Consider the following 12,084-nt stretch of genomic DNA (forward strand, 5'->3'; position numbering starts at 1 on the left):
CCTCTTTATGGGAATCTGGCATGACTCCATAATACCTCGGCAACGACTTCACCATCTGTCTCAAATAAGATGAGAAGGTGAATGCGTAATTCAGGACCCTGGTCGCCATCAAAGAGTTGGAATAGAGGTGACAACCAAACTTATCCAAGGTCCGTCCCTCCCGTCCGGGGGGAACAGCCGCCGAGACTCTGGACGGCTGCGACTTCTTCAAAGCTGACTCCACCAGCAGGGACTGGTGGGACAGCTGAGCCTTATCAAAGCCCTTGCACGGAACTGTGCGATATTTAGACTCCATCTTCGAAGGCACCGCTGTGACTGTAAGAGGGGAGTCAAGGTTCCTCAAAAAGGTCTGATTAAGAACCTTATTGAGAGGTAACCGAGGCGTCTCTCGAGGAGGGGAGGGTAAATCCTGCTCCTCCAAAAACTCCTTCGTGTACTTTGATCCTGCTCCCAGATCAAGGTCCAAAGCCCTTCCCATATCTAGAATGAACCTCGAGAAGGAGGAGGGCTTCGAAGGCGGGGAGGGAGATCGAGACGAGCGCCTCGCCAAGAAGGAAGGAGAAGCCTCGCGTGAGTATCGAGGTTCCTTCCCCGTACCAGACCCCGAACCCCAAGAAGCCGCACCGAGCGATCTGGACGGGGTCGGGGACCGCCCATGCACCGAGGAACCCCTTCGGGAAGTCCCCGGGGTATGGGGCACCGAGGCACGCCCCTTTCGTCTTGGCGAAGAGTCCCTCGAGCACTCAACCTCAGACGGACGAAAAAGCCTCGGGTTATCGAGGCGCAGTTCGGAGACCCGCAGGGTCTCGGCCCCGGTCGTCGAGGAGCGACTGTGTCGTCGAGGAGACGCCCGGTGGCGTTTGGGCTTCCTCGACCGACGCTTCGCCCGAGGCCGACCCGAGGGCGAGGAACCCCAGGAGGACCTCGACGAGGACGAGATCCTCCGAACCCGCCGCACCTTGTCCCGAGGCCGCACACTCCGCTCAGGCTGGTCAACCGAGGTCGAGGGCAAGGTCGGGGCCGAGGCCGAAACCCCCCCCCGGGCCCGAAGTCGAGGGCACCGGGACCGAGGTCACGGACGCCAGGGCAGCCGAGGCCGAAGCCTGCTGAAGGTGCGTGAGGGCCCCGGACAGCTCCGAGGCAATGAGAGCCCGGAGCAAGTCCTGAAAGACGGGGACCCCCATCATAGTCGGCAGGTCCGGGGCCGTAGGGTGCTCCCTCGAGGGCGACTTCGGTACCAAGTATTCCCGCGGGGCACCCGACTTCGGCGCTCGGGGCGGGGCCGAGGACGACCCACCTGCCCCCGACGAGGAGCTCGAGGATGGCTTCTTCGAGGCTGAAACAGAAGCAGGAAGTGAGGACTTACCCTTCGCCGACTTCGGGGTCGAAGACACCGGCTACGACGCCGGGGGTTCCCGGGGCGAGGACGAAGGAGTCGAGGCCGAGGCAGACGTCAAGGCCTTCCCCGCCGCGGGGTCAACAGCGAAGAGCTCCGCCATACGAGCTTGACGGCGGCGGAGAGCTCTCCGTTGAAAAGTGGAGCACCGGGTGCACTTTTTAAAGCCCGTCACAGGACGGGACATGGGCCCAAAAACTGGCCGGGAACAAGCGAGGTCCCGCGGCCGCGGCTACCGGGAGCCCCCGGAGCCGAACGAAAAAGATTTTTTTTTTTTTCCCGACGAAAACTGAAAGAAAGGAAAGAAAGAAAAGTAAATTAAGCACAGCGACCGTGAAATAACACACAGCCGCGGTGTCAGAAGGCTAAATTCAAAGAGCACAATTTCCACAGGGCTTCTGGCTCCGCGGAAAAAACTGAACTGAGGACCATGAGGTGAGGATGCGCCCTCTAGTGGGCAAGAAGGCATGCACATGCGTGGTGCAGTGTAGCAAACTTGAAACTTCAATCAAGTTTGCTTGAAAAGCTGTCCGCGCTGGGGCTCCGTAGATGACGTCACCCACATGTGAGAATATCATGCTTGCTTGTCCTGGGATAAATATCTTGCCATAAATATAACTATAGATCATTTATAATGAGAATGGCTGGCAAAGCTACAATCAGACAAAAATAAAAGTTAAAAGCCTTTCCACACTCCATAAAGACAAAATAGACAAGAGTTATTTGAAACCCTTGAAAAAAGCATCACTGTTTTCTCCTTTCAGATAATGGCTGCAAATAGTATACCAAAATTTCAGTTATATTCATTCTTTAAAAAAAAATAAAAGTATCCCGTAACAGGCATTACAAATCAATGAAACCATTTACAATCTCCCAACTCTGGCAATCATATGCTTTTGAGTTATTTTAGTTTCTTTCACCAAATTTTCTCTACAGGAAAAAAAAAATTTCCTCAAAAAGATTACAAAAGTTTTGGAAGAAAAATAAAGATACTGAAGCTGACAGAAGAGGGATGATTTCAGTCCAAGTGTTTTATTTTAGTCATCTTTATGTTCAAGCAAACCAATACAGGAATATCAAATTTCTGTATTAGGAGTTACACAAATACTAGTTGAAGAAAACCTTCAGTCTTTTCGTACTCGTCTTTTACGTATTGATTTTGTTGGTCCATCTCCAGAGCCTGGGCTTTCATCAGCTTCATTCATCTGCAAATAAAGTCCAGAAAACTCCAATATTACAATTGAGAAATTAGGATCTTACCTTCTAATTTTCTTTCTTTTAGACTCTCCAGACCGGTACAGTTCACTGATGGGTAATAGCTCACTATGACCAGCAGGTGGAGACAAACAAAACTTTTGCTGTAATACTAATAGCTGTGCTTCCGTCTAGTCCAGGGTTAGGCAATTTCAGTCCTCAAGAGCCGGAGCCAGGTCAGGTTTTCAGGATATTCACAATGAATATGTATGAGATGGATTTACATGCACTGCCTCCTTGAGATGCAAATCTCTCATGCATATTTATTGTGAATATCCTGAAAGCCTGACCTGGCTCCGGCTCTCGAGGACCGGAATTGCCTACTCCTGGTCTAGTCTGCCAAATAGCCAAGCAGAACTAAGAAGTGCTTATAACGGTAACACTAATACTGTTGGAAATTGCATAGAAGAAGCCCCTTCAGCAAAACATCCCCACAGCTCGCCAGCTGAGCCAAAGCCACTGTTCTTTTGATCTCCCCGATCCTATAAAAATACTAGAACCTGCAAAAAAAACACACTTCACGCAAATCCTAAAGAACAGACAGACGGGGACTGTACTGTTCTGGAAAATCTAAAAGAAAGAAAATTAGCAGGTAAGAACCTAATTTCTCCTTTAGCATCTCTCCAGACCGGTACAGTTCACTGATGGGATGTACCAAAGCATTACCCATCATGGGTGGGACCCCCGGAGGACCACCACCAGAACACGCTCTCTCAACACTGCATCCTGATGCGCGTGGACGTCCACACAGTAGTGTCGCACAAATGAATGCAGAGAAGACCAAACCACAGCCTTACAGATATCCACTGGAGGCACCAGAGAAGATTCAGCCCAAGAAGCTGCCTAACCCTGAGTGAAATGAGCCATGAGAAAATCCGAACAGGCTTCTTCAGAAGAAGATAGGCGAAATCGATAGTCTCTTTGATCCAGCATCTGGGAACACATCGAAAACACTAGGCAGCTAAAGCCGAGCCAGCATGGCTTCTGCAAGGGCAGGTCATGCCTCACAAACTTGTTATACTTCTTTGAGGGGGTAAACAGCCAGGTGGATAAAGGAGAATCTATAGACATCATTTACCTTGACTTCCAAAAAGCCTTCGACAAGGTACCACACGAAAGACTGATAAAGAAGTTATGGAACCACGGGGTGCAAGGGGAGGTCCACCGATGGATCAAAAACTGGCTGGCGGATAGGAAACAGAGGGTTGGAGTAAAGGGCCATTACTCAGACTGGCAATGGGTCACAAGCGGAGTTCCGCAGGGGTCGGTGCTGGGACTGCTCCTGTTCAACATATTTATTAATGACTTGGAGACAGGAACAAAATGTGAGGTTATCAAATTTGCGGACGACACCAAACCATACAGCAGTGTTGAAAACACGGAGGACTGCAAAGATCTCCAAAAAGATCTGACAGCGCTGGAAGAGTGGGCCAAAAAGTGGCAAATGAGTTTCAACATAGGGAAATGCAAGGTCATGCATGTAGGGAAAAAGAACCCGATGTTCACTTACAAAATGGGGGGGATCATCGCTAGGAGTGAGTAACCTTGAAAGAGACCTGGGAGTGATGGTAGACACATCATTGAAGGCGTCTGTGCAGTGCGCCACAGCCTCAAGGAAGGCAAACAGAATGTTGGCCATCATTAAGAAGGGTATCACGTCCAGGACGAAGGAAGTCATCCTGCCACTGTACAGTGCAATGGTGCGCCCGCACCTGGAGTACTGTGTCCAGTACTGGTCGCCGTACCTCAAGAAGGACATGGCGGTACTTGAGAGAGTCCAGAGAAGAGCAACTAAGCTAATAAAGGGTATGGAGGACCTCTCGTATACTGACAGACTGAAGAAGCTGGGGCTTTTCTCCCTGGAAAAGCGGAGACTTAGAGGGGACATGATAGAAACCTTCAAGATCATGAAGGGCATAGAAAGAGTAGACAGGGACAGATTTTTTAAATTATGGGGAACCACAAGTACTCGGGGGCACTCAGAGAAATTGAAAGGGGGAAGGTTTAGAACAAACGCCAGGAAGTTCTTTTTCACCCAGAGGGTGGTGGATACATGGAACGCGCTACCGGAGGATGTGATAAGCAGGAGTACGCTACAGGGCTTCAAAGAAGAATTGGATAGGTATCTGGAGGACAAAGGGATTGAGGGGTACAGATAGGAGTAGAGGTAGGTTATAGGGATAGGATTAGAGACTAGAGACAGTTACACAATTAGTCAGGGACACTGTTCAGGCAATTAGGCCTGAAGGGCCGCCGCGGGTGCGGACCGCTGGGCAAGATGGACCTCTGGTCTGCCTTAGCGGAGGCAACATCTTATGTTCTTATGTTCAGTGCAATGATAGAGCTTTAGAAGTGCCGTCCCCCTTACAAGGACCCGCTGAGAGGACAAAAAGTTGATCTGACTTCCGGAACTCCTGGGTCCGCTGAACTTAAGAGTGAAGGACCCGACAGACATCCAACTTGCACAACTGCTTTTGTTCCGCAGAGCCCTCCTGGCTACTCAAGACCGGAAGTATCACGGACTGGTTGACATGAAAAGGCGAGACCACCTTGGGCAGAAAGGAAGGAACAGGTTGTAGCAACACTTGCTCCCTAGAAAACTAGGAAGGGAGGCCTACAAGAGAAAGCCTGCAGCTCAGAAATGCGCCTTGTAGAAGTAATGTCCACCAGGAAAACTGCCTTGAGAGTAAGGTCCTTCAACAAGCAGGGGCTTCAAAGGGAGGGTGCAGTAGTATGGACAGGACCAGATTTAGATCCCAGGCCAGAACTGAAGGCTGCACTGGAGGCCGAAATAATTTAGCTGCCTCAAAAAGCGAACCACATCCGGAAAAGAAGTTAAATGCTTACCCTGCAGCAAACCGTGAAATGCAGACAAAGCTGCAAGCTGAACCTGGAGAGAAGACCAGGTCTTCTATCCGGGCCATCCTGCAAGAACTCCAAGATGTGAAGCAAAGAGGCGCAAAAGGAAACCACTCCATAAGCAGCATACCAGTCTTGAAAAATACGTGAAACCCACACACAAGCCTGTGAAGTGGAAAGCCTCTGGGACCCCAAGAGAGTGGAGATCACTTTATCTGAATAACCTTTCTTACCTAGGTGTTCCTCTCAAGAGCCAAGCCGTAAGACAAAAGGGACCCAGATCAAACATTGGAATGGGGCCCTGAGTCAGAAGGTTGGGCAAGAGAGGCAGTGGAAGAGGATCTGCCACGAGAAGACGAAACAAATCTGCGTCCCATGGACGCATGGGCCAGTCCGGAGCTACCAGGATCACATAGCCAGAGTGCCGAGCAATGCAAAGAAAAACTCTGCCCACCACTGACCACGGAGGAAACATATACAGGTCTGCTGTCGGCCAAGGATGTATCAGAGCATCCAGCCCCTCGGCCTGAACATTCCTGCACCGACTGAAGAACCGTGGCGCTTTGGTGTTGACATTTGTAGTCATCAGGTCCATGACTGGTGGCCCCCAAGACTGCACAATCAACTCGAAGGCTGTGGGACTGAGACACCACTCTCTGGGATCTAGCACTGGACATTCTCCACTCCTGCTATGTGGGAAGCCAAAATGTTCCAAAGACGAGTCTCTGCCCACACCATGAGCAGAACAGCCTCCTGCTCCATCAGACGACTCCTGGTTCCCCCCTGACGATTGACAGTCATCGCCGTGGCATTGTCCAAGAGAACCCGAACAGGCTTGCCCATCAACAACGCCTGGAGCGCTACCAGTGCCAGCCGGATGACTCTGGTCTCCAGAACATTGATCGACCAAGACACCTCCTCCGGAGACCAGCTGCCCTTAGCGGAGCAAGCGAGACATGCAAGTAGGCCTCCGTCAGAAATTTCTCCGGCTGAATTGCCAGAATGGCACATCTCAGAGTCTCCATGCGAAAAAACGGAACTCGCAGAGCCCTGTTGATCCTTCAAATCCAAGATGGGCCGAAAAGTCCCCTCTTTCTTGGGCACCACAAAGGAAATCAAATACTGGCCGGTGTCACACTCCTGCAGAGATCTAGCAATCTTTGAAGCGTCTAGTGAAAGGCCCGCTTCTTCCATGCCGCCTGACAAGGATAAGCGAGAAAGTGATCTGGCAAGGAGTGGGAAAACTCCACAGCATAACTGTCCAAAATAATCTCCAGGACCTACTGATCCGTTGTGATTTTGGCCCACCCCTGGTAAAAGTCTTACAACCGAGTGCCCACCGGAACCGAGGGAGGCGCTAACAAGGAGTCATTGGGTGGGACAAGCAGGGGGGAACCGGTGGAGGAATCACGTCACCTCCCCCGAAAGGACTGCATGCGCTGAAAAAAACGGCCCCGGGGAGACCCAGAAGCAGGAAAAGAAGCAGCCCCTCAACCAGGGTGATATCTGCGAAAATCACGCAAATGCCCCCGAGCAATGCCACCCCACGCAGGCGGGCAGGCACAGTCTTCAGGAAATCGGGGTACCTTAGAGTCCATTAAGATCTCAATTTGGGTTACTTCCTGTTCCACCATGGACCAGTTATCAGACTCATGGTCAAGGACACGCTCGGCCCATTGAAAACAAGCCCAAGCTACCAGACCGCCACACATCGCCGCCTGGACTGCTAGGGCAGCGACATCAAAATTCTACTTAAGGAGGGACTCTAACCTAAGCTCCTCAGAGTCCTTCAAGGCTGAGCCACCCTCAAGGGGCACCATATGCCGCTTAATGATGGCCGAGACCACCAAGTCCACCACTAGCGACTTCAAGATATCCCTTATCCCCTCTGGGATGGGATATAGGCAAGCCATAGAGCACACAAAATGAAAGGGTGCCTTCAGTGCTTTCCACTGCGCAACCACAATATCCTGAATATTCTGATGCATAGAAAAAGAGCGGGATGCTGAGCGGATCCCCTGAAGCAGAAGGTCCACCACACATGGGGGCTCCTTCACGTCTTCCTCGAAACATAACAACGAGGAGACCTGAAGAATAAGCTCCTGGAGCTCTACCCACTGAAAGATGTGCACCACCGATGCATCCTCGCCTCTCTAAAGTTGAAAGGTAGGGAGAACGAGAGGACACTCTCTAAAGTTGAAAGGGGATAGATTCCGTACAAACGTAAGGAAATTCTTCTTCACCCAGAGAGTGGTAGAAAACTGGAATGCTCTTCCGGAGTCAGTTATAGGGGAAAACACCCTCCAGGGTTTCAAGACAAAGTTGGACAAGTTCATGCTAAACTGGTGAGACTGGATTCATTTGGAGTACTGGTCTTGACCTAAGGGCCGCCGCGTGAGCGGACTGCTGGGCAGGATGGACCACTGGTCTGACCCAGCAGTGGCAATTCTTATGTTCTTAGCTGACAGAAATGAAAAACTGCCACCAGCAACATCCGTCCCCCTGAGAGGATCCTGGAGGTCTCCCAAAGGGTCCAGGTCCTCATCAAGAGAAAACTCCCCATAGAAAAAATCATCATCCCAAGAGACCCTTGGCCGCTTGGATGAGAGAGGAAGAGACGGGGATGAAGCCTGCGCTGAGGGGGGGGGGGGGGGGTGGATGACTGAGTGATGCAAAGGGAAAACTCCCCCTCCCCTGAGACCCCTGGGGCGTAAGCAGGACCCCCAGCCACCTGAAGATAGGCCTTAAACAATGCAAAAACAAAATCAGGGGAAAAAACCCTAGCTGCCAAATGGGACTCACTGCCGAAACAAAGGACCCAGGAGAAACCTGCCCCTGTCTCTCCAATACAGGGGGAAGATCACCTGAGGCTGCAGACAAAATGGTACACATAGTGTACCTGGACTTCAGTAAAGCTTTTGACAGCGTCCCACACCGCAGACTGTTAAACAAGATGAAATCAATGGGGTTGGGAGAGACTCTGACGGCATGGGTCAGAGATTGGCTGAGTGGCAGACGTCAGAGGGTGATGGTTAACGGTACTTTCTCTGGGACATCGGAGGTGACCAGCGGGGTGCCTCAGGGCTCGGTCTTGGGTCCGCTCCTCTTCAACATATTCATAGGAGATCTGACTCAAGGGCTTCAAGGTAAAGTAACATTATTCGCCGACGACGCCAAACTATGTAATATGGTAAGTGAGGACAATTTACAAGATAGTATGGTGCAGGACCTGCGCACATTGGAATGCTGGTCCTCAACCTGGCAGCTGGGCTTCAATGCTGGAAAATGTAAGGTCATGCACCTAGGTAACAGAAACCCGTGCAGAACTTATACCTTGAACGGGGAGACCTTGACCAGGACTTCAGCGGAACGAGATTTGGGAGTAATCATTAGTGCAGACATGAAATCTGCCAATCAGGTGGAGAAGGCTTCCTCAAAGGCAAGGCAGATGCTGGGTTGCATCCGTAGAAGTTTTGTCAGCAGAAAGCCTGCTGTCATTATGCCATTGTACAGGGCCATGGTGAGACCTCATCTGGAATACTGCGTGCAATTCTGGAAGCCACACTACCGCAAAGACGTGCAAAGGGTCGAGTCGGTCCAAAGAATGGCCACCAGAATGGTCTCAGGGCTTAAAGGTCTCCCGTACGAAGCAAGACTAGACAATTTGCAGCTCTACACTCTAGAGGAGCGCAGGGAGAGGGGAGACATGATTGAGACGTTTAAATACGTCACCGGACGTATAGAAGTGGAAGATGACATCTTCCTTCTTAGAGGCCCCTCAACCACAAGAGGGCACCCGCTCAAACTCAGGGGCGGAAAATTTCACGGCGACACCAGGAAGTATTTCTTCACGGAGCGAGTGATTGATCGGTGGAACGGGCTTCCAGTGCAGGTGATCGAGGCAAGCAGCGTGCCAGATTTTAAGAATAAATGGGACGCCCATGTGAGATCCCTAAGAGGGTCAGGGCAAAACACTAGCTAATCTTAAGGGGAGGGTCTATAGTGGGCAGACTTGATGGGCCTTGGCCCTTTTCTGCCGTCATCTTTCTATGTTTCTATGTTTCTCGCCAAAATTGCAGCAAAGCCCGCCGAAAAACATGCCCCCCGAGGCCTGTAGCGGCTGAGAAGCCTGAACCGTCCCAGCTTGTAAAGCAGGCAAGTCAGCAGCAGCGGTAAGGAAATCCCCAGCAGCATCAGTAGTAAGCAAAACCTTATTTCCCTGACAGTTGGTGGCTGGGGGAATCCCTGTGTGGGTTGGAGGGAAGCCCAGGCTTCCACGCTGTCAGCTGCTGGCGTGTTTGGCACTTGCAAAGGGGATCCCTGGATGCCGGCATCCAAAGCTGACAAGGATTCCCCTTCGTGGCGGCCGGCACACTGCGAGTACAGGCCGGCTGCAGCGACCTCACGTCTGGCACAACCAGTTTTCCCTTTAAAAGTGCTCAATGCGCAATACGCGACCTAGCTAAGGAAAAGTGCCGGTTAGCAATAAAAAAACAAACTACTAAAGGAACAATACAACTACTTCAAAAAATCTTTAGACCGGTGGTGCTCAGATTCCGAGATGGAAATCAAGAACTCAATATGGGGACTTAGCCCCTATAGAGACTCTTGTGGTATCTGTCATTGCACCGTATAAAGAAAATATTTTAAAGTACTTGTTGATAAATGGCTCAAAGTATTCAGTCTCTTTTAAATAACTTCAAAATAGATGAACTTGAAAGTGAAATAAACTTCAAAAAAGACTTAGCTGTAGAATACAGAAAGCGTTGGTTTTGCAGGACCCAGCAAAACCAACGCTTTCTGTATTCTACAGCTAAGTCTTTTTTGAAGTTTATTTCACTTTCAAGTTCATCTATTTTGAAGTTATTTAAAAGAGACTGAATACTTTGAGCCATTTATCAACAAGTACTTTAAAATATTTTCTTTATACGGTGCAATGATAGATACCACAAGAGTCTCTATAGGGGCTAAGTCCCCATATTGAGTTCTTGATTTCCATCTCGGAATCTGAGCACCACCGGTCTAAAGATTTTTTGAAGTAGTTGTATTGTTCCTTTAGTAGTTTGTTTTTCGATATGGACATTTAGGAACACTTCTGTTTTTTGAATTTACCCAGTCGTTTATATTGGGTTAGCAATAAAAAGCAACAACAATGAACTGAAGGAAGGCTCCCTTCAGATCGGCACTGCCTCAGGATTTTTTTTTTCCCGTCAGAAGAGACTCCTCTGACTCTCTAAGCCATATGTCTTGCCGGTATCGGTGTCAAGGCTTACAGTTGAGGTACCTCTAGAAAAATTTTGGGGAGGTGGAGGAAATGGGGGGAGGGACAACTCGTGACCCATCGAGTATGACACCCCCAAGGTCATACAGACCCCCGAAAGGTCCCTTCCACACTCAATCTAGCACCAAACAGGGACAAGAAGGCCACTAAATAACTTCCTACAGGCCTACACTAATAATTTTTAGGGAAGACTGGCACAGCTTACTACACCTGCTGAGAATGAGAATAGACTATTAGTATTACAGCCAAAGTTTTGTCCCACTCTCCACCTGCTGGTCACGGTGAGCCATTACCCATCAGTGAACTGTACCGATCTAGAGAGATGCTACAGAAATAGTTTTTTGTTCCCCCAAGTAGGTTTAGATTTTGGGGTTCACATAACATTTTTCAGGTCAAACTATTTTGCAGGGCTGTGGAGTCTAAGTTGTAGTCGGAGTCGTGGGTACCAGAAACTGAGGAGTCTGAGTCGAAGGATTTATCTACCAACTTCACAGCTGAAGATGGCTGTACCTAATCTGTTTGCTAGGTGGACTTTGCAAATCTGGAAAGGGGATGCACGATAGTTATTGGGTAAGGTTAAGGGGCTATATCATCTACCTTTGAGGTTTGCCCCTGATTTTGAACCGGGTAGGGAAGGTGGGATATTTCGGAGATGGGAACAAAAAGGGTTGCAGCACTTTGGCCAATTCCTGGAGGGGGAGTCCATTAGAGCATTTTCTGTACTTCAAATTCAGTTCCAGCTGGACTGGGCAATAGAGTCAAAGTTGGAGACAATTTTGGGTACCAGAAACTGAAGACTTGGAGTTGAAGGATTTATCTACCAACTCCACAGCCCTGCTATTTTGCCACCAATATAAAATGAACTGAAATGCTTTTCCTCAACTTAGTTCAATGAATTCAGACTCCCCCCACCCACACTTCTTTATTTTCAATACTTACAATAAGTGTAACAAACAATTAATTTGGCCCCATATTGATTTCCAAAATGCCAAAATTAAAGGACAATAGAACAATAAGTGATCTAAAGTCCCTGCTTCGAGATGACAATGCCAACATCTATTTGACTTAGAGCTATCCAACTTTTGTAAACGAACCGGGGTCCAGAATGCTCTTTGTAACAAAAAAAAAAAACACCCCACGTTTGTCTCATAGATGCCGACATTGTACATCTCATCCTCCAAGTCCAAATTCGTGACCATTGAGACGCAGAAATTTGGTGCTTAATATCAATACTCGAAATGTCCCTAAGACCAGTTTTAGGCTTCTTATTTACAAATCTAGCTAACAATTTATA

The 12,084-nt window shown here is 49.3% G+C and overlaps 1 protein-coding gene across 4 annotated transcripts in view; it reads right to left on the minus strand.

The window, feature by feature from the left end:
- Positions 1-2,407: 2,407 nt before the first annotated feature.
- The window catches only part of CLGN (calmegin), a 414,476-nt gene continuing 404,799 nt past the window's right edge, over positions 2,408-12,084 (minus strand). For all 4 annotated transcript variants that reach the window (XM_033939634.1, XM_033939605.1, XM_033939625.1 and 1 more), the window contains one exon: positions 2,408-2,601. In XM_033939634.1, coding sequence (XP_033795525.1) covers positions 2,521-2,601 — 81 coding nt within the window. In that variant the 3' untranslated portion in view covers positions 2,408-2,520. The remainder of the gene's footprint in view (positions 2,602-12,084) is intronic.

The sequence above is a fragment of the Geotrypetes seraphini genome, chromosome 1 (assembly GCF_902459505.1).
Source record: "Geotrypetes seraphini chromosome 1, aGeoSer1.1, whole genome shotgun sequence".
In the NCBI taxonomy this organism is placed as follows: Eukaryota; Metazoa; Chordata; class Amphibia; order Gymnophiona; family Dermophiidae; genus Geotrypetes; species Geotrypetes seraphini.